At 48.6% G+C, this 22,654-nt stretch overlaps 2 protein-coding genes and 1 pseudogene across 2 annotated transcripts in view; 1 reads left to right on the top strand and 2 right to left on the bottom strand.

Annotated features, from left to right (window-relative positions):
• The window catches only part of LOC100953675 (testisin), a 4,544-nt gene extending 3,439 nt beyond the window's left edge, over positions 1-1,105 (top strand). Inside the window, exons 5-6 of the mRNA XM_023513861.1 lie at positions 478-632; positions 875-1,105. Coding sequence (XP_023369629.1) covers positions 478-632; positions 875-1,105 — 386 coding nt within the window. The remainder of the gene's footprint in view (positions 1-477; positions 633-874) is intronic.
• A 3,019-nt stretch (positions 1,106-4,124) lies between these two features.
• Positions 4,125-6,183, bottom strand: ZG16B (zymogen granule protein 16B). Its single transcript, XM_023513879.1, has 3 exons — positions 6,027-6,183; positions 5,718-5,820; positions 4,125-4,548 (listed from the first exon to the last, which is right to left on the bottom strand). The coding sequence occupies exons 1-3, from the start codon at positions 6,079-6,081 to the stop codon at positions 4,170-4,172; spliced, it is 537 nt and encodes a 178-aa protein (XP_023369647.1). The 5' UTR covers positions 6,082-6,183; the 3' UTR covers positions 4,125-4,169.
• An 8,445-nt stretch (positions 6,184-14,628) lies between these two features.
• On the bottom strand, positions 14,629-20,321 carry LOC100953044 (annotated as a pseudogene).
• Between the last annotated feature and the right edge of the window lie 2,333 nt (positions 20,322-22,654).

Here is a 22,654-nt window from a genome sequence, read left to right as displayed (position 1 = left end):
ATCTTGATGGCTGCTACATGCAGGGGTGCTGAAGGGGTCCTAAGAGTAGATGGCTCAGGCCCTGAAAGTGGCCCAATGCTACTGAGGTGAGAGAGCCCAATGGACGGCTCCACCTGGCCTGGCACCAGCTGCTGCAGCCAAGCTGAGTTCACACAAACCATCTCAGTCTCAGCCCCTCCCTCTTCTTGTTTTAGCTGAGAAAAACGTCTCCCCTGGCTCAGGCAGGACTATCACCCCATCCTCCAGACAGGGAAACTGAGGCCCAGGGAGCAGCTCTAACAGCCTGTCCATCCACTGGATCTTTCTGTGATACTGTTGAGCACCTGTGATGTGCTGGGCTAGAACTGGGAGTCTAAGAGTAACATGCCAGGCATAGTGGGTACCCCAAGGACAGCCCCCCCCCCGCCAGCCCAGGCCAATCTTCCCTACAGGGGTGGCTCATGGTGTTGTCTTTCTCTGTCCTCCCATCCCCGATAGCTCTGCCCTCTCCCTACACCCTTCAGGAAGTGGAGGTTGCCATCATAAACTCCACCATGTGTAACTACCTATACCGGCAACCTGGTTTCCGCTTGGACATCTTTGGAGACATGATTTGCGCTGGTGATCCCCAAGGTGGCAAGGATGCCTGCTTTGTAAGTGTCCCTCCCACCTTTCTCAGTCCCAGGCCCAAGAGCAACCAGTTTCCCTTACCTCTTTTGTTCTGTACACCAACCCTGGGAGGTAGATCCACTTCCCAGATGCAGATACTGAGGCTTGGTCACTGCCAGGGGAGAAGTAGGATTTGCACCCAGCCCCACAGCCCCTCCTGCTCTCCTGGCCTCTCTGCTGCTTGCTGCCCCTATCCCCAGCTGGGCTCACCCACATTGCTCCCCAGGGTGACTCAGGCGGGCCCTTGTCATGTGAAAGGACTGGACTGTGGTATCAGGTTGGAGTCGTGAGCTGGGGAGTGGGCTGTGGCCGACCCAACAGGCCTGGTGTCTATACCAACGTCAGCCAGCACTACCACTGGATCCGGAAGGTGATGATTGACAATGGCATGCTGAGGCCAGCGCCCTCCTGGCCACTGCTTCTCCTCACTCTGTTCTGGGCACCCCCACTCTTGTAGCAGGTGTGAGTGTCCCCAGCCCATGAATATGGAGTCAGCTGCTCAGCTGGGCTTTGTTCCTATTCTGTCTGATGTGCTAATAAACTCATTTGTGCTGATGCCTGGCAGACTGTTCCTCCAGCCTGGGGTCTCTGTGACAACCTCCTTCCAGTCATCCATGTCCAATTCAGCCTCTGAGCTGCCCTAACTCCCAATTCTTTGTCCAGCCATCTACATTATCCAAGGTAGTGTTACAAATAGTAGAGCTCTCCTCAGGAAGATGATGGAAATATAGTCCCTTTTGTCCTGATTGCTAATAAACATATGTGCATGTTCAAGTTGATGCTTGCAGAGCTTTCTGTGGACCCAAGTGGCATTATGGACAACTCCCTCCTGTTCACTCATATCTAGTGCAGGCCCAGACTCCACCTTAACTCTTAAGTCCCTTTCTCAGGTTTTGATCACAAACAACAGAACCCTCTCCTGTTAGTTCAATCAGAAAGATTACTGAAAGAAGCACACTAGTAGCTCCTGGGCGTTAGAGTCTAGGAAGTCTGGGGGTAAGAGTGCTGTGAAGGAAACACTCCCAAGGCCCCCCCCACACTCTCAGGGTTCCCTATCTCACAAGTGCCAGATGCTTTTGGTCTTATCAGCTTCCCCTCATAGGTCGACCTGGGACCAAGATTGGGTTCCGGTAGTTTATTTGAAAGGTGATCCCAGGAAGCAAAGGTGAGGAGGTAGAGAAACTGAGGCAAGGAATAAAGAAATTCTGATGAATTTGCTCAAAGGAGAAAATGCCATACAAGGCAATAGAAGCACAATAGAGGCCTCAGCAATGGTATACTGAGAACAAAGACACTAGGGGGGGACATTTCAATCTTGACCCCCTTCTACCCATTGAGGGTGGTCTTGGGGGCATAAAATGCTCCAGACCTGCAGCTGACCCCAGGTGAGGCTGTGAGTAGGGAGGGATCTGCAGCAGCTGCACTGTAAGTGGCTGGGATGGGGGAGTGGGAGGGCATCAATCCTGTCTGCCTCCCCATCAGGGTCCCCCGACCCCACCATAATCCTGGCCAAGGCAGACTCAGTGGGTCCTCAGAGCTGTGGAGTCAGATCAGGGCTTGCAAAGATCCCTAAATGCTGTCAGCAGCAGTTGGTGGGAGGAGCTCTGGCCTGACTCTTCCCCTCTGACAGCCCACAGCCCTGCTTCATGGAAAATGCATCCACCTGCAGCAAAGCTTCCCTAGTTGCTGGGGAACCTGAGGAGCAAGGATGGAGGGGCTTCTGGCTCCCCACACAGGAAGGGGACGTCCTGTAGGATGTACTCTCCACTCTGAACTGCCTGTGTTCATCTCCCTGGGGGTGGGCAGGTGGGGCACTGGCTCTGGCCTTATCTCCTTGCTTCCTCCCTCTCCCATGGAAGGGTTAAAACTCACTGGGGAACCAGTCAAACCTGCACTCCACATCCCCTATGGTATCCTCAGGGTGTTGTCCTAGCCTCACTGTCCCTGTCCCCTCCCCCCTTCTCACTTGGATTATTGAGGGGACTCATGGAGATCGTAGTAGGAGAGCCCCATGCAGCACTGGGTCCTTATGGCCCTCAGGAGAGGCAGCTGCTGTCTGGGCAGCTCACATCAGGGGCTCTCCCTGGGTAAGCTCAGTATTCTGAGGCTGAGTCACTCCAAAAGGAGCAGCTGTGGGCCAGAGGAGCAGGTGACTTCCCACACTCACCAGGTGGACCAGCTGAGCTTCTTGGTCCTTCTCTGCCTTGGAGCTTCCCTGGACCCCCACCCACATGTTCCCCTTTGCTACTGGGCCCTTTGACCCTGTGCCCTAAATACAAATAAAGTAAAAATAGAGAAAAACATCACTGCATGTCTCACACAGAAAGATGAAGGTTGGCTGTGAAGTCTGTGCCTCGTCCTGGGGTTCAGAAGCCAGACATTGCAGCTAGACCTCCTCAAGTGGAAGCCCCACCGCCAATGCTGCTGTGTAGGACAAGTCACTTCACCCTCTGTGTCTCACTCTCTGTGTCTTGCAAATGGAGACAACTGGAAGTCTGACCCCTATGTTAAGAACAGGAACTTCAGGGGGCCCTTGGAAGAGGGCCTGACCCCTCCCTGATCACTGAAGGGTTGGCCACTGCACTGTGTTTCCTGCCACACTAACAGGATGAATTTCTTCCATCAAGCTATGGTCACAAGATGTTTGAACCTCATCCCTGGAGGACTCTGAGACTCAGGCCTATGGTAGGCGCTCATGTGGGATTCAAGGTTTGGGAAGGGAGATAAGAGGAATAGACCAGATCTGGGGCCTTTATTAGCTTCTGATGCTGCTGCAGGAAATGACCACACTTTGAGGGGCACTGTCTTCAGCTGTTTCTGGCTTTGGCCTCTCCCGTGTTGATCCCCCAGCATGTAACGCCCTCGTCCCTTTGTCTCCATGTGGCCAACTCTCCCTCATCCTTTAAGCACCTGCTCCAGGAAGACTTCCCTGAAGCAGACCCTCACCACCTCACCTCAGGGCAGGTGCCTACACATGGCAACCTGCATCTGTGCTCATCAGTGAAGATGTTACAATGAACTGCCACCATCTGCTTCTGCATCTGCCCCCGTGGGGCAGCCAGCTCCTCAACTGGACGCCTGGCCTCTTCTTTCTGCCCCCAGGAAGCCAGGCATGGATTGGCAAACGATTGCTGTGTGAATGGATGAACAAGTGGCTTGCCTGAGGCCCCATGGACAGTCAGAGAAGCCTGGAACTGAGCCTGGCCAGCAGAAGCCAGCTGGGTGGGCCTAGAGGATACAGGGGGTGGTGGCCTTGGAGGCTGACTCCTCAAGACTGTGGGATCAGGACAAGGTCTTTGTGGGTAGGCCTCTCGTCCTCTGCCTACCCCTTAGCTTGGTTCATTGGGCCCCAGCCCCAAGGGGTCTGTCTTCTAGGAACCGAGAAGGCTTTGGTGCTATTGGTAGTACCCAGGACTTAAGGATCATTCCTGGACACACTGTCTCTACAGAAACTTTATTTTAGATTTAGTATCATAACTCAGTTACCCCAGGACGGTTAGCCTACCTCCACCCAAGTGACCTCAGCTCTTGTCCCCTTTTTGCCCACTATTGCTATTTGTGGAGGAAGTGGTATTAGTGGGTTTTGCATTGGTGGCCTCTTCTAATGGAAAATCCCAAGTAAAGCCGATGCCCCTGAGGCCACCACCTACATATCGGCCAAAAATCCCTGTGAGCACCTGTCCCTCTTTTGGGGGGAAGGCAGAAAACTGCTTGCCAACACTCTCCCCAAAGGAGACGCAGCGCTCCCGATCGGTGCACACAAGCAGGTACTGGAGGAATGCTTTGAATGAGCCATGGATCTCATTGATGTGTTCGCCAGGCCACAGGCTCAATTCCTGGGTGATCCCACCTGAAGCACCACGTTGACTATCCCAGTAAGTTCCAAATTTCACCTGGACACTGCAAGAGAGATGAAGCTTTCAGCCCTTGAGATCTGGGGCATCCCAACCTTTCCCATGTCCTCCAAGAGATAGCGGCCTTATCAGAGGGTCCCTGAGTTGGACTCGCTGGTCTCAAAACCTTCTTCTGCCACTTTCAGACTTGTGATCTTGAGCTGATCACCCAGACCTCTGGGACTCAGTCTTCCCTTCTTCAGAATGGGAGTGATTGTCGCAGAGAGTCACCAAGATTGCGGCAGGACAGCCTGACACAGAATCAGGTCATCAGAGCTGTCAGGAGGGGCTGCTACTGTCCTGGTGGCTCAAATCAGTGAATCTCCCTGTCCAAGCTCAGACTTCTAAGCCTAAGTCACTCCAAAAGAAGCAGCTTCTAGGCTTGATGAGCAGGTGACTTTCCACACTCACCAGGTCACCCAGCTGGGCTTCTCTGTCCTTCCTTGTCTTGGTGCTGCCATGGATGTCCTGCCCCCAGCAGTCCTGCCCACACGTCTCCTTTACTATTGGGCTCTTCTGCCCAGTGTCCTTCCCAGGACCCCAACCACCCACAGGTGCAAAGCAAAGACCCACCCAGGCCGTTAGCAGGGACATCCCAATATTAAGAAAATAGCCTTGGGGAGGCACCTGTGGCTCAAAGGAGTAAGGCACCGGCCCCATATGCCAGAGGTGGCGGGTTCAAACCCAGCCCCAGACAAAAACTGCAAAAAAAAAAAAAAAAAAGAAGAAGAAAGAAAGAAAATAGCCCTGGATTTTCTGCCTCCAACACTTGCAGTGAAGTGTGTGTTTAGTCAGTGGTCCACTCTGACCCTCACCTGCCCTCTTTGACCTTTCCCTGAACTTTCCATTAGGAATGAGGCCTGGGAGTCCATTTCTGGTTGAATTGAGCTTGGGTGAAAGGAAGAGGTAGGGAGAACAATCATCTGACCCTCCTAGATCAACCCAGGAAGCAAGGACAGGACCTCCAGGTGAAGTGCCAGTGAAGTGGGGCTGGCAAGGGGAGGGAAGGTGGTTGAGGGAAAGGGACTCAGATAAGGATAGTGGCCAGGGCCACCAAGGGCCACTCAAGGGCCCATCTGGCCTCATGGAGTCCTCAGGAGCCAGGCAGAATGCTCCCGAGACACTGAATGGCGTTGCAACCTCATGGTTGGGCCTCATGGTCTGGATCCCACTCACCTTTTAAGCATATGATCATCTACAGACACCCGAAGCCCCGTGATTTCATGTTCAGTGTCCTCAGGGGTACTGAAATCCCTGCCTTTTCCTACCCCGAACATCTCTGCAGGGATGAAAGAACCAAAGGACAGGGAAACCACCAAGGGATAGGCAGGCAGCCTCTGCAGTTCAGGGGACACCACCCATTCCAGTTGCCTGTGCCCAGAGACAGCCTGTGATGTGAGTGCAGGTGAGTCCCTGGCGCTCCTGGGTAGAGAAGGGAGATGACCACCTGAGGAGTAGGCCGGGGCAGGGAGCAGCCAGACTTACTTTGTGCCCAGCAGAGGCGGCTCCCTAGGAGTGCGAGAGTCACCAGCAGCAGCATGGCCTCTGGCCTGGACCACAGCTCTGCTGAGAAGAGGAGAGGCCTTTTGACTCCCACCAGGGAGCTGCACTGGGGAGTCTTGCTGTGTGGGGTGCCCTCCACCTTGCCTTTATACTCTCCAGGCCCTGAAGGCCCCTGTCCAGAAGGAAGGAGTGAAGGCCACCAGGACCAGGATGGGGCTGGGTGGCAGAGCACTTCCTGGGGGAGGCTCCTGGCCAGGCAATGTTTGCTGTCTTGGCCTCATAGCCTACACAAACATCACTGGGGTCAGTGACAGGCATGTCACGGTCACCTCTGGGTTCTCTTTCTTCAGCACCTGCATGGACCTGAGTTGTGGGGGTGGGGAGAGGAGTGCTCAGAGCCCTCTCCAGCTCAGCCAGACAGGTCTCTACCTTGAGGGTGCAGGTTGGTGCCCACAGAAACCCGGCCATGGGCAGCCCTGGACTCAGCATTTCCTCAGGTCTGGGCTGTACCTGGTGGCTGCTAGGCTTCCTGGAGTTTAGGTGAGCACCCCTATGACTGTCAGAGGGCCATAATGGACAGTGCAGATCTTTGTGACCCGAGCCAGGGACAAGGGGCACTCCAGATGCTGGCCCTCCTTGTTCTGTCCTCAGAAGGTGGTGTGATCTCTCCTCTGTGCCAGGCCTGGGCATAGTTGGGGATGAGCCCTTGTTCAGGAGCTCACAGGCCATGGGAGGGGAAAACCCCAAAGGAGCCTGACAGGAGGCGGAGGGTCAGGGAGGGTGATTCTCCAGGCCAGGCCTTCTGAGAGCGCCTGTGGCCAGGCCGAGGTTCCGCCTTTCCTGGACAATGACAGGTGCTTCTCCAGGGTTTGGGTCCTGGGCAGCCCTGCTGCTGTGGCAGTTCCCACATTTTCTCTATCTTGCACCATGTGCCCCCTCAGCCCCACTGGGAGGGAGGAAAGTGGAGGTGGCCAAGGACCCCCATTTGCATAAAATTCCTGTTTGGAGATGTTCCATCCCAAAGCTTTTGAAAGTCCTAAACCCACCACGTTGGGAGAGATCTTGGGTTTGGTGGATGCAGTCAGGGCATAAGATAAGGACTGGGGGTGAAGGGGGCTCCAGGGAACCAAGAACAGAGCAGTGGGAGTTCCATGCCCATCCTGTGCGTATCTTGTGCATTATAGTCTCTGGAGCTCAGGCTGTGCCCAGGCCTCCAAGTGCTAGTGACAGCCGCAGGGTGGGGGTTATCCACACTCTTCCTTCTGGACAGGGGCCTGCAGGGCCCGGAGAGTATAAAGTGGAGGGTACCACCAAGTAGAGGGCACCCCACACAGCAAGACTCCTCAGTGCAGCTCCCCAGTGGGAGTCAGAAGGCCTCTCCTCTTCTCAGCAGAGCTGTGGGCCAGGCCAGAGACCATGCTGCTACTGGTGCCTCTCACACTCTTGGGGAGATGCCTCTGCTGGGCACAAAGTAAGTCAGGCTGCTCCCTGCCCTGGCCCGGCCTCCCCCCATACTGGGCTGTGATTCAGGGCACTTGCTTTGCCTCTCTGTGCTGTGATGGTCTCACCTGCTCTAGGTTGATGACAATGGAACCTACTCACAGGATGGCTGTGAGGCCCAACCAGATTGTCCATGCAAGGGCTGGTTGCCCTTAGTTTGAACTTTATGCCACATGGCCAGGGATATTAAGTTATCTCTGGAAAGAGCCAAAGATCAGATACACTGGATGTGGTGGAATCCTTGAGGTGGGGTCCTGTGTGGGAAGGGACACCAGGCGCTGCAGGCACCTTATCTGAGGGCAGTAGGCTGGATGGCATGCCTAGAACACCCCCAACCATGTGTTTCTAAGGAAAAGAGGATGCAGAGAATGACTTTGTTTGTACTCAGCCTGACTCTGCAAGTGCTGGCTCACCAGGAACTGGGGACGCTGGTCTTATTGGGATCACAGTGGGGGAGGGACAAGTGGGATTTTCATTACCTGCATCAGGTGCCTACCCCAGGGATTGGCAACTATGGCTGAAGGTCAAACTGGTTCCACCTGTGTTTGCACAGTCCATGAGCTAAAAATGCTTTGCAAAGGGGCGGTGCCTGTGGCTCAGTGAGTAGGGCGCCAGCCCCATATACCAGAGGTGGCGGGTTCAAACCCAGCCCTGGCCAAAAACTGAAAAATAAATAAAATAAAATAAAATAAATAAACTTGTTGACCTTATCTTTTTCAAAAATGCTTTGTACATGTTAAAATTGTTAGAAACAATTGAAAAGAAGGACAATATTTTGTCACACATGAAAATTCTTTGAAATTCTGATGCTCTTATTCACAAGTTCAGTGTCAAGTGCACATGGTCATGTGCAATTTGCATGTATTCTGTGGTTGTTTTCACAATGCAATGTCATCCTTGCGTGGCTGTGGCTGAGGCTTTATGGCCCAGAAAACCTACGATTGTACTGTCTGGCCTTCACACAGAAAATCTACAGCCTCCAGACACCTGGGGGATACACCTCTTTCCTAAGTGGGACACAGCCCTGTCCATGGTGCTGGCAGAACAGAGTAAGGAAAGGGGCTCTATTTCTACACCAGCCTTGACTGGGGTGGGGGGACCTTTGCTCTGGCCCCTGCACTGATCTCCCCAGAGAGGGTGGTCAGGCCCCATGTCCCCTGTGCTCCCTACCCTTCTGTCCCCTGAAGTGGGTGGGGGAAGGGGCAGCAGAGCCCTTCTGGAAGCCTCAGGAGGAGCCTCCTTCAGGATGCAGAGGTAGGAGAGGCCTAAGCCCTTAACCATTATCTCTCAGAGGCTGCACAAAGGGGTCTGTGTCCTCATCCCAGCCCAGCTCAAGGTCACCTTTCCATGTGGTGCTGCCAGTTCAGGTGCTTTGTTTCTCACTCCAGGCTGGCAGGGTTTGGTGCCCAGGAGGAGGTTCTATGTAGGCCGGGACTCCAGGAAGCAGTACCCTGGGTGGTGAGGGTGTCAGAGGAGAAGACAGTGAGCAGCCTGGCCAGAGGGAGTCTGAGGCTGACCTGCGTGCACACTGGTACCTTAGATGGCACATGCACACTTTCCCAAACATGCACAGATGCACAGTGAGGGCAGACCAAGTAGACGTGCTTATCCAGAATGTCCAGTCAGGGGCACACAGACACTCCTGTACCTCTGTGTGGGGTGGGGAGACAGCCCGCCTGGTGGGAGGTCTAGATCCTGCACAGGCCCTGCCCTGCCCCCTCCATCTACTCTGGCCCAGTGCTGGCCCTGAGCCATGCTAAGGGACACTCAACAGAGGTCCTTTGTCCCTCAGGATCAGGGCTCTCCAAGAGGGGGATTTACTGAGCATTTATTTCCTGGCCTAGGTACGCCCCAGTCCTGACTCTGCCAGGAAATTGGACAATGAGGCCTGCTGACAGTGGAGGACCTTATCTGTCAGGGTTTCAGCCCTCTGCCCTCCACATGTGGAACTTGGGAGAGCCCTCAGTGCCTCTGTAGCCTGAAACACAGTGGATAGATCATCTCCATCTGAAGCCCCCATAGAGCTACTTGGGCCTCGCTGGAAGCCCCCAGGCTCAGAAGGAGACAGGAGCCTGTGGCTCTAGCTTAGGTCTGGAGTAAGGCTGTCCTGATTGAGTCTTCTGGGGCAGAACTGGCTCTTCTAGGCTTGGTACCTGTAGCTCAGCAGCTAGGGCGCCAGCCATGTACAATAGAGCTGGTGGGTTTGAATCCAGCCTGGGTCTGCCAAACAACAATGACAACTACAACCAAAAAATAGCCTGGCTTATGGCGGGCACCTGTAGTCCCAGCTACTTGGGAGGCTGAGGCAAGAGAATCGCTTAAGCCCCAGAGTTTGAGGTTGCTGTGAGCTATGACACCACAGCACTCTATCGAAGGTGACAAAGTGAGACTTTGTCAGAAAAAAGAAAAAAATTATTTATCCAGAGGAATGCTAAAAAAGGTGTGCTAAGATCTACAAAAAAAGATTGCCTGCAGGTATGTTTTGTTTTTTTGGTTTTTTTGAGACAGATTCTCACTGTGTGGCCCTCAGTAGACTGCCATGGCGTCACAGCTCACAGCAACCTCAAACTCTTGGGCTCAAGTGATTCTCTTGCCTCAGCCTCCCCAGTAGCTGGGACTACAGGTGCCTGCCACAACGCCCAGCTATTTTTTGGTTGTAGTTGTCATTGTTGTTTAGCTGGCCCGGGCTGGGTTGCACCCACCAGCTCAGGTGTACGTGGCTGGCGCCAAACCTGCAAGTATGATCGTAATGACATTCATCAACAACCCAAATGCCAACACCAGGGGATGGGTTGTAAGTTTCGTTCTGGTGGGTTTCGAACCTTTTTTCTCTGTTCTCCTTCCGGTGAGTCATGTTTCTGAGAAGAGCGCATCGCTTCTCTACTCGTGGCAAAGCCATGATTCTCTGCAAGGAAGAGCGGCAGAGCGCACAGAGCATTTCCCCAGTCCTCCGTGTGGACCCTCCCGCCTGTTCTCACACAGAAAGGCTCCTCGTTGTCGGTGGTCTGGACCCGGGGCTGTGCACCTGCCCTAAGATTCAGCCCTGGGGACACAGAGAAGGGACACCCTCGTGAGCAAGGACTCTGGAAAGAGGCCTCTGGGCCTAGAGAACCGAGTCAGCATGGACGACGCAACAGAGGCAGGCTCGAGTCGTCGCGATCCAGCAAGGGAATGAGCGCGGAGTCTTGTGCCTGCTTGTTTGGTGACCATCTATTAAACAGCCCAGCACAGCGCTCTGTCCCGTCCGCAAGCGAGGGCGGGGGCCTGGGGAGGGCGACCTCGGCTCGCCTTGCCCCCTTGTGTCCGGTCGGGCACATTGCAAGGTCAGGGGCTGAGAGGAAGCTGGACTTCACACTAACTGCAAACCCACTTGCAAAAGCCGCAGATGTCACGCTCGGGTGTCCTAGAGGAGGGAAGGACCGAGGGACCCCCCCCCCCAGACACTCTTGGCGCTAGAGTCATGGGGTAGCATCGCGTAAGTCCCTTGTAATATTCCCCAAAGACAGTGTTGCATGTAGAGTAAGTTTGAGTCCTGGTGTGCTTTAGCATAGCAAAAAGCAATTTCAGTTTCCCTAAAGTCTGTGACCATAGAATTCTTTACAAGATGAAGCCAGTGAACATGGGAACACCCATTGAACCCTAGGGAACACCCACTGAGAACCACAGCTAAAGCGAAGCCATAGGGTGAGGAAGAGGGGTGGGCTGTCCAGGATCCAACTGGAGGAGGAGGAAGAAATGTCATCTTGACTCTGTTCTCACGCTGGGACCTCAGGAATTGGAGGCTCTGTCCTGCCAGCTAGGCATGTGCATGGATGAGATGATGGTGATGATCACGACATTCATGAAGATGAGGTCAAATTATTGTAATTGATCTTGCAAAATGACCATCTCCCAGGATTTTGTTTTTAACCGAGGACCGTAGATTCAAGTTGCCCTGGATGTACACCCTCATGGGGTTTTGTTGTTGTTGTTTTCTCCCCAGTACCTCAGACATTACTAGTCAAAGGAAGTGAGTGAGTGACACTCAACAACCTTCTCCTTAGGACTTCCTAACCTCTCACCTGCCCACCAGTGGCTGACTGTGGATTCAGACCACCTGCAGGCCTCAGGACTCCAGCTCTACACAAACTGACCTGAGTTCCCCAGCCCAGTATAAAAGCCCTTGCCCTTGTTCAGCTGGTGGCACAGATTTGAGGCTGCCCCTTCTGTTCTCCTGGCTAACGTCATCTATAATAAAATTCCTTTCTTCCTTGCTGATTCTCACATTCTCAGTAATTGGCTCTCTGTACAGTACCTGGAGCTAGGTTACACCCCTTTTGGGTTTAGTAGCAGGATTACAGTTAGCGCATATGTAGGGCTTGCTCTGTGCCAGGTGTTGCTATGATTGTGTTATGTATCTACTCATTTCATCCTCACAATGGTCTACAAGGTATGTATAACATTTTAGCTTTTTTTTTGAGATAGAGTCTCACTTCATCACCCTCGGTAGAATGCCAGTGGGCTCACAGCAACCTCCAACTCTTGGGCTTAAGCGATTCTCTTGCCTCAGCTTCCCAAGTAGCTGAGACTACAGGCACCAGTCACAATGCCTGGCTATGTTTTGGTTACAGTTGTCATTGTTGTTTGGCAGGCCGGGGCTGCATTCAAACCCGCCAGGTCCAATGTATATGGCTGGCGCCCTAACTGCTGAGCCAAGGTAAGTACAACATTTTAAATATAAAAATGCTAAGTTATTGAGACATTAAATAATTGATTTTACATAGCTACTAAAGGGTACAGGCAAGATTTGAACCTAGCCAGTGTTGCTCTGTGGATATTGCAAATAATGGCCTATAGGCGAAACGCCTATATGCCTCTGGCCAAAAGAGAGAGAGCAGTGAAAAGACTTCGTGCAGGTATACTTAAGAAACTGAGGCAGAATCCCATGTGGCCAGGTTAGCTGCAGGCCTAATATGACCAAGGCTTTGGCTGGAATAGTATTTCTAGACTGCGTTTGGGAACTAAGGTTGACTTGATAAGGCCTATGAAAAAGCCCTTTGGAAAACTGGCCAGATACCCATCAGTAACCTTTCCTGATCTGTGGTAAGTGATGGTCACTTACTGACGGGTCTGGGTTCCTGATCTGTGGTAAGTGACGAAGGTCGCTTGCTGACAGGTCTGGGAATGGTAATGTCATACAGGTATCTAATGGCACAGATGAAACATGGGCTCATAAAAGGCTTTTGAGAAGTTCAGCCTGAGAATTCCTTGTAAAAGACTCCAGCAAAAACGCCCCTGACTTAAGGCCTACATGGGAACAGAGTTTTGCACACAAACTCCTGTATGCCCAAGAAGTTTCTTTATGCCTTGTTTAAGGATTCGAAGTAACTGCCTCCAAATGGCATGGTCAGTAGAACAGACATTCAAATCGTTTCTTTCCCCGTAGCCTCAGGCTTCATCAGATAAGATCAAAGAAAGTAATAACTGACAACATGTTCTTCATTAAGTTATATTAAACCGGGTCATATTGAAAGGATTATACTTAAAGGTGTATATTGAGAGGATTATCAGATTACCAGGGAGGAGCTACTTACAGGGGGGGTGGTCGAAAGCTGTTTAAATGGATCAATGAGGTCATTGCTGCATTGTGCTCATGTACAAAATTCCCTATATAAGCCAACTGCAAATAAAGAAGCTCGCCATTTTGCCTGAGTGAGCAGATGGTCACCTTCATTTAAAACACAATTTCAATAAGCGTGCTTATTCCTCGTGACATCACTTTTCCATAAGACCCTTACAGCAACAATGGCCCTAATTCTTTATAGCTCTTACCATGAGGAGGTAGGATCAATTTTTTTTAGGAGGTGTAAGTGAATTTTTATTGGGAAGGGAAGTTGTCAACTTAAACAGCAGCAAATGAAGAGTGAAGAAGGAAACTTTCCTGTTGTCACATATGTAATGTCCTCAATATAGACTATAGGAGGAGTTTCTTTCTTTCTTTTTTTATTTTTTATTTTTTGAGACAGAGTCTTATTGTGTCGCCCCTGGTAGAGTGCTGTGGCATCATAGCTCACAGCAACCTCAAACTCGAGGGCTTAAACAATTCTCTTGCCTCAGCTTCCCAAGTAGCTGGGACTACAGGTGCCCGCCATAATGCCCAGCTATTTTTGTTGTTGTCGCAGTTGTCATTGTTGTTTTAGCAGGCATGGGCCAGGTTCGAACCCACCAGCCTTGGTGTATGTGGCTGGTGCCCTACCCACTGAACTATGGGTGCCAAGCCTATAGAAGGCATTTCAGTTGTGACTCCTAGCTCAGAAATATCAAGTGCTTTTCCGTTTAACCTAATACTTCTGAATTCTAACTAAAAAGGAATACGTTAAGAGCATGAAAAAATTGCTTACTAAAAGGAAATTCCTAAAGAATAAGAGAGGGAATGCAGAAAATAAGAAGTTATGGGGTGATGCCTGTGGCTCAGTGAGTAGGGCGCTGGCCCCATATACTGAGGGTGGTGGGTTCAAACCCAGCCCCAGCCAAACTGCAACAACAACAAAAAATAGCCAGGCGTCATGGTGGGCACCTGTAGTCCCAGCTACTTGGGAGGCTGTGGCAAGATAATCTCCTAAGCCCAGGAATTAGAGGTTGCTGTGAGCTGTAACACCACAGCACTCTACCGAGGGTGGTAAAGTGAGACTCTGTCTTTAAAAAAAAAAAACAACGAAGGTATGTAGAACACACTTTACATTGTAATAATCTACATTTTCATATCTTCACAGTAATACAAAACATGGTCACTTGCAGAACTGGTTCAAATTACCTAAATACCAGATACATTTTTAGTCCTCTACTTAAGTGTTTGGATGTTACTCCTGTTTATATGAAATGAAGCTATGATTACTTTTCTACAGCAGTAACTGCACACCAGGAAGGCCAAGACGAACAAACCAAGGAATGGAGTTTTCCCAAAGCTGCAGTGTGAGAAGACCACAAACAGTTGATTCCATACACATGAATGAGTTTCGTTGCTATAGGAAATCCAAGTGGAATAAGGAATGGAGATGTGTAAAAAGGGTTCTGGAAGGGAAGAAGGATGACACCCTGTAGGCATTTAGTTTTCAGCTCCTTCTGCTGCATCACATTCTTCTCCTGTACTGTCTGATGTCCAAGGTGTTAGGTTGTCTCTAAGCAACTGCATGTTGAGGGTATTGTCTTTGTGTGAGTCTTCATTCAGAGTAGCGAGTTCTGCAATGGCCTCATCAAAAGCTGTTTTAGCCAGCATCCAGGCAAGCCCTGGGTTATTAAGGATCTCGTAGTAAAATACAGAATAGTTAAGAGCCAGCCCCAGGCAGATTGGGTTTGTGGCTTGCATCTCTTTCTTGCTTATATCAAATGCCTCTTGGTAAGCTCCATGGGTATTACGTATCGTTTCTTTTCAATCATCACCACATGCAACTTCAGTGAGGTATCAGAAGTAATCTCCCTTCTGATAGAAGACTTTACTCTCTGGATAAGTTACATTGGCTAATAAGTATTTACCCGACAATTCCAAGACCGTGGTGCAGATGGATCTCAGCTCAGACTCCACTTTCTCCAGATAGTCCTTAATCAGCTGCAACTTCTGGTTGCAGGTGTCAGTTTTCTGCTGGAGGGTGGAGATGACCCTCCAGGCAGACCTGTGGCCCTGACCACATTTTTATAGGCCACCGAGAGCAGGTTGCACTCCTCATTGGACAGCTGGGCTTGGTCATTGCCTTCATGCAGGTGGCCATATCATCATAGCGTCCAGCCTGCTCTGCGAACTTGGCCTTCTGCTCTTGATCTTACCCAAAAGGCCTAGAAGCCATCAGCTTGGCCTTCTGGATCAGCTCAGTCTTCTCCCTGGCATGTGGGTGGCCGAGGGGCCAGGGGTGAGGACAAGAAGAGCAAGGCGAGCGCCAACCCAGATTGGGAGGAGTCTTCCTCTAGAGTTTAATGTCTCTATGGCCACACTGTGAGTTGGTAGAATCAATTTTTCCGTCTCTTATATCTGAGCTGGCCTGGAGACTTGCTGCTGGTTAAATGTAGTGAAAGTATCATTGTATGAGTTCTGGGGCTTGGCATCTTCTGTTCTTGTGGGTCTTGGGACTTCTCCCACTAATGCCATCTGAATGAGCCAAGCTTGCCTGCTAGAGGGTAAGTGGGCACGTGGAGGTGAGCTAAGGTGCCCTTATCCAAGCTAGCCCCCACCAACTCAGCACATGACTAAGGTATGCTGAACAGGGCCCAGGGTAGAATAACTCATAGCTGAATCTGGCCCAAAATGCTGACACAGAGAATTATGAGTCAAGTAAATGGTGGTTGTGTTAAGCCACTGAAGTTTGGGATGGTTTGTTATGCAGCAAAAGCTGACCGATACAGGCTCTAGATCTCAGGCTCTTATATATGTTACTGTCCTATATGGTAGGTAGTCAGTAAGTACTGCCCCATTTTACATTCCCATGAGCAAAGTTTGAGTTCTCATTTCTTCACATTCTCACCCACACTTAACTCTTTTCTGATTTGTTTAGTTTTAAAATTAAAGCTATCATTGTGGTGTGCAGTGGTATTTCCTCATGGTTTTGACTTGTCTTTATTTAAACACCAATAATGTTAAGTATGTTTTCACTTGCTTCTTGACCATTTGTATATCTTCTTTATAGAAATGTCTGTTCGAGTCCTCTGCCCATTTTCTTTTCTTTTCTTCCTTTTCTTTCCCCTTCCTTCTTTCCTTCCTTCCTTCCTTTCTTTCTTTCTGTTTCTCACTTTGTTGAGAAATACTCAGTAGAGTGCCCTGGTGTCATACCTCATGGCAACCTCTAACTCTTGAGTTCAAGGAATTCTCTTGCCTCAGCCTCCCAAGTAGCTGGGACTATAGGTGCCCAGCAGAATGCCCGGCTAGTTTTAGAGATGGAGTCTCGCTCTAGCTCAGGCTGGTCTTAAACTCATAAGCTCAGGTGATCCACCCACCTCAGACCTAAAGTGCTGGAATTCCAGGCATGAGCCACCGTGCAGGGTCTCTCTGCCCATGTTCTAACTGATTTATCCATCTTTGTGTTGTTGAGTTGTAAGATTTATTCATACATACATTCTGGGCATTAAACATTTATCAAATAACATGATTTGGAAATATTTTCTCCATCCCATAGGTTGTCTTGATATTGTCCTTTGATGCCAACACTTCACATTTTTATGCAGTCTAAGTTATTATTATTATTTAGAGACAGAGTCTCACTCTCGGTAGAGTGCAGTGGTGTCACAGCTCACAGCAACCTCCAACTCCTGGGCTTAGGCAATTCTCTTGTCTCCGACTCCCAAGTAGCTGGGACTACAGGCGCCCGCCACGATGCCTGGCTATTTTTTTTGCAGTTTGGCTGGGGCCGGATTTGAACCCACCACCCTCAGTATATGGGGACAGCACCTTACCCACTGAGCCACAGGCACCACCTTAGCAGCTCCATCTTAGATTATTATTATTTTTGCTTGTGCTTTGGTGTCAAATCTGAGGCTCTATTGCCAAATCCTAGATCATGAAGATTTATCCTTAGTTTTCATCTTGTAGTTTTATAGCTTTAGCACTTCTATTTAGATTGTGGATCTATTTTTACTTAAATTTCTTTTTTTTTTTTTGAGACAGTCTCACTATATCACCCTCAGTAGAGTGCTGTGCTGTCACAACTCACAGCAACCTCAAACTCTTAGGTTTAACCATTGGTTTGCAGTAACAGTGGATAAAGTATCCCTGTTCTAGGAATGTCTCTGAGATTTTTACTTTATCCACTGTTACTGCAAACCAATGGTTCTCAACCTGTGGGTTGTGACCCACAGGAACTGTATTAAAGGCTGCGGCATTACGAAGGTTGAGAACCACTGCTGTAAACTTTGTCCTTAGGTGAAAACAACCTAGACCATAAACCCTGCCCTTAGGCTGATTCAGATTGCATTCTTGCCTGTTCCTAAGGTGTGGACTTCTTGCTTGTGGAATGTAAGTGCTGGTTGTGGGGCGGGGGTAGGTACAGGGATCCACCATCTTTTCTTGCACCTGCCAAGACATAGCTTCTGTTCCAAGTCCCTACTAATGGCTTGGTGCCCATAGCTCAGTGAGTAGGGCGCCAGCCACCTACACCGAGGCTGGCGGGTTCAAACCCGGCCCAGGCCAGCTAAACAATGACAACTGCAACCAAAAACAGCCAGGTGTTGTGGCGGGCACCTGTAGTTCCAGCTACTTGGGAGGGTGAGGCAAGAGAATCTCTTAAGCCCAAGAGTTGGAGGTTGCTGTGAGCTGTGATGCCACAGCACTCTACTGAAGGCCACATAGTGAGACTCTGTCTCAAAAAAAAAAAAAAAACCAACAAAGTCCTTACTAAATGTTTCTTTCTGAGTAACTGGAATTGTCAGCCTCTTTCTTCAGCCTCTCAGCCTCCTTGGCCTTTGGAGATAGGTTTGCAAAGACCTGCTCACAGGGGAACTCAGGGTTAAATTTATTGTTAGTTATCTGATTCTATTCGATGCTCTTTTAAATAGTTTTCTTAAGTTTCTTTCTTTTGTTCTTCCTTGTTGAAATATGGAAACATGACTGATTTTTGTATGTTGATAGTGTACCCTGCAACTCTGCTGAATTTGTTTATTCACCCTCATGGTTTTTTAATTGTTTGTATGGGATTTCCTCTATGTAGAATCATGTCATCTGCAAATAGAGGGAGTTCAACATATTCCTTCCCAGCGCAGATGTCTTTTATTTCTTCTGCTTACCTACTTCCTCCAGTGAGGATCTCTAGTCACATGCTGAATCGTAGTGGTGAAAATGGGCATCCTTGTCTTATCCCGGATCTCAGGTAGAAGCACTCAGTCTTCTGCCATTGACTATGATGCCAGCTGTGGGTTTGTCCTAAGTTTTCCTCGTCCTGTTAAGTTCTGTTCTATCCCAGTTTACTTAGGGTTTCCATTGTGAAATGGCATTGAATTTTGCCAGATGGATTTTCTGTACCTATTAAGGTAATCATGTGTACCGCCCCCCTTTTTCTATTAATGTAGGGTTTATTTATTAATTTTCTTATTTTTGAGCCACTCTAGCATTCCTGGGATAAATCCCACCTTGTTATGGTATATGATCCTTTTAATGTGCTGTTGGATATTTTTTCAATTGATTTTTCCCTAATTTTTTATTGTAAAATACACAAAAATACAATTTACCATCTTAACCATTTTTTAGTGTACAGTTCAGTGGCATTAAATGTCTTCCTCATCTTGTGCAAACATCGCCTCCATAACTCTTTTCATCTTGTAAAATGGAAACTATAGCCATTGAACCGTAACTCCTCATTCTCCTCCACCCACACCCTGCTGTCCCTGGCAACCTCCACTTTACTTTCTGTCTCTGTGTATTTGACTACTCTCAGTATGGCATACAAACGCAATCATAGAGTATATGTCTTCTTGGTACTGGCTTATTTCATTAGCACAATATACTCGACGTTCATCCATATTGTAGCATATATCAGAATTTCCTTCATTTTTAGAGCAGAATTTTATCTCATTGTGTGGATAGAGGACATTTTGCTTATGCATCCATCCCCAGACATTTGGGCTGCTTCTGTGTCTCAGCTAATGTGAATAATGCTTCTGTGAACACAACTATACAAATATCTCTTCAAAACTCTGCTTTTAGGGTGGAGCCTGTAGCTAAATGGTTAGGGTGCTGGCCACATACACGGAAGCTGGCAGCTTCGAACCCAGCCCAGGCCCAGCTAAAACAACAATGACAACTGCAACAAAAAGAATAGCTGGGCATTGCGGTGGGCACCTGTAATCTGAGGCAAGAGAATCTCTTAAGCCCAAGAGTTTGAGGTTGCTGTGAGCTGTGATGCCATGGCACTCTACCAAGGGTAATACAGTGAGACTCTGTCTCAAAAAACAAACAAACAAACAAACTCTGCTTTCAATTATTTTGGGTAAATACCTAGAAGGAGAATTGCTGGATTATATACTAATTCTATTTTGAACTTTTTCAAGAGCCCCTGTGCTGTTTTTCACAACATCCCTACCCTTACTGTTGGTTTTTATTTCCTAGTATTTTTTTTTTTTGAGACAGAGCCTCAAGCTGTCCCCTTGGGTAGTGTGCTATGGCATCACAGCTCACAGCAACCTCCAACTCCTGGGCTCAAGTGAGTCTCCTGCCTCTGCCTCCCAAGTAGCTGGGACCACAGGCGCCCGCTACGATGCCTGGCTATTTTATTTTTTTGGTTGCAGCCATCATTGTTGTTTGGTGGGCCTAGGCTGGATTCGAACCTGCCACCTTCGGTGTATGTGGCTGGCACCTTAGTCACTTGAGCCACAGGCGCCGAGCCATTTCCTAGCATTTTGGTGAAGACATTTGCGTCTATATGCATGAGAAATATTGGGCTGTAGCTTTCTTTTCCTATAATGTCCTTGTCTGGCTTTGGTTTCAGGGTACTGCAGAAATATCTCAGCCTTTTGAGTAACTTTTTTCAACTGCATTAGATTCATATTTGCCACATGGTGGATTCCCCATGTTTTGGCCCCACATCTGATTGCAATTACAAATTACTTTTCCTCCTGTCCCCTAGCCACAGCTGTATTCCAGCCCTAGGTCACTGAGGCCAAAGAGGTCAGCCAGTCCTCCCCTGTTTCTGACACTGTGAAGGCCATCATGACCCTAGCTTGAAAAAAAGACACCAGACGTGTTACCATACGGGCGAAGAGGGTCTGGCTGCCTGTCACTATCAGCCAATATGCAGAGATGGAGATAGGGCCACCAAGCTCCATGGTGTTTCTTGGGAGCTGTCCATCCTTTGAATATTGCATTGTTACCTTGAGAAGTTCACCTGGACTATCAGAAATTCTCTTGTGTCTGGATGTGCCTTCTAAAGGCTTTGGGGCCTAATGGAGTCAGAGACAACGTGGGAGCCCAGATGGCCTCCCTGTAGGGTTCTGAGATCTGGGTGGCATTTGTCAGGCAACCCACTGAGCCCTGACACCACATGGCCAGTGAAGCTGAAACCCACACTGGCCACCTCCAGCTCATTTGATGTGATAAAGGTCTTTTCCTCAAAAGGTGGCTGGTAAGCCTCCCCAGAGCTAAAGCTGCCCCCTGTTGGTGGTGCAGTGGAGGTTGCAGGGCAGAGCTGGAGGCTGCCGGACTCCTGGGTAGTCCCCTCCAGCTACTAGCAGGGCTCCCATCAGCAGGACCCACCTAGGATCCAGTTGCCAGTTGTCACTCTATTTTAGGTGGATGCTGAGAGAGTGAGGTCATTCTCTCCTCCTGTAAGAGGAGAAACAACCTTAATCCTCTATTCCCATACCCTTAGTTGTAAAAGGGTGATATACTGGTTATCAGACTATCATGTCAGCCAGTCCTCCCCTGTTTCTGACACTGTGAAGGCCATCAGGACCCTAGCTTGAAAAAAAGACACCAGACGTGTTACTGTACGGACAAAGAGGGTCTGGCTGCCTGTCACTATCAGCCAATATGAGATGGGGATAGGGCCACCAAACTTCATTTGTCAGAAGGCCAGGATTCTGGAGAACAGAGTAGACTCTCCAAGACTGTTCTGATCTTCCATTTCTAACTTTACACTTTTATACATTTTGAGAGAGGATACCTGGAAAAAGTAAGGTCTAAGAGAACAGAGGTCTTCTCAAGGAGACCCCAAGGTAAGGTGACCAGATTTTAACATTGGTAAAGCAGGACACCATTGACCAGGGGTGGGGTGGGTGGGGGGTTCTTAATTAAAAATTTGGTCTATATGGAACAACAAAAATTTTCATAGAACACAAAAATAGTATTGTAATATATTTTTTAAATGTCAACGTAAGTACAATTTCCAAATATAATACATTTTAAAAATTATGTATAGTATTATTTTATTCTATGGCATATTTCTCATTTGAGTGAATTTTTTTAGTAGATTGCTGTCGTTCTTTAAAAGGTCGTGAAATTTTTCACAAGAATTTGTTAAATTATATTTCACACATAAAATGGCTTTCAAAGTCTCAACACTTAATTATGACTTTTCTGATGTCCACACTTTATTTACCATAGAAAAAACACATTCAGTCGCAGCATTATTAGTTCCTGGTAAGGACAGCGCATATCCCACAATTTTTAGTGCATTATTGTATGGAACATGGTTTGTTTCAAAATGATGAAATATTTCTAACCATTTGTTCTCTATTGTGATTTTTGCTGATGCCCAAGATTTAACCTTTTCCTTATCAATATATTTTTTTAATAATGATACCTCGTAAGTCGTAAGTGTCACTTTTAAGGCCAGTGCTAGACTTTTTGCCGCCACTATAAAATATAAATAATACCAGTACTGTCTGCTAAATTCATGAAATAAATAAATAAATTACTTACCTAAATTATCTGAATAGCTGATTTGTTGACATCACTTGTTTAACTAGCACTAGCACACAGTACAATGTGTATCATCTGAGAGACAGTTACAAAATGTTTTCATCGTTGCCAATGCCAAAAAATGCCACTGTTCATTAAGTCCAAACAATGATGGTGGAATTCTAACAACTGATCAACAATGTGAACTTTGATAAGCAGTTCTCAACAATTATTTGTTGTCATTAAAGTTTAACATTATAAAATTAACAAAAATAATATAAAACTCATATCCTGGTGAAACAGCCACATAGAAGCCAAAAACCCTATATTCCCGTCCTGTCTCCTGCTGTTCCCTAGCTTGTCATACATTCTTTCCAAAAATTGGGACTTTTTTAAAATGCCGCAGGACGCAGGACAAATTGGTAAAAATCAGGACTGTTCCGTCAAAGGCAGGACATCTGGTCACCTTACCCCAAGGATACACCTGCAAGGTCCTCCCTGTGGTGACTCAGCTCTTAGGAATTTGTAGAAACTTAACTTCCTGGGACCTAGAGACTGACTCTTGCTTCTGATTCTGTGAAAGCCCAAAATTCTGTAAAAGCCAGAGACAGCTTCTCCAGCTTGATTCAAACTGACCAATGAGAAAGGAACCTGTGGGCCAGAACTTTTTTTTTTCTTTTTTTACAGTTTTTGGCCAGGGCTGGGTTTGAACCTGCCACCTCCAGCATATAGGGCCGGCACCCTACCCCTCTGAGCCACA

Source organism: Otolemur garnettii, unplaced genomic scaffold (assembly GCF_000181295.1).
Source record: "Otolemur garnettii isolate 467f Iridium unplaced genomic scaffold, OtoGar3 scaffold00044, whole genome shotgun sequence".
NCBI classification, from domain to species: Eukaryota; Metazoa; Chordata; class Mammalia; order Primates; family Galagidae; genus Otolemur; species Otolemur garnettii.
The sequence above is the reverse complement of the archived record's forward strand: the minus strand, read 5'-3'. Positions and strand labels throughout refer to the sequence as shown.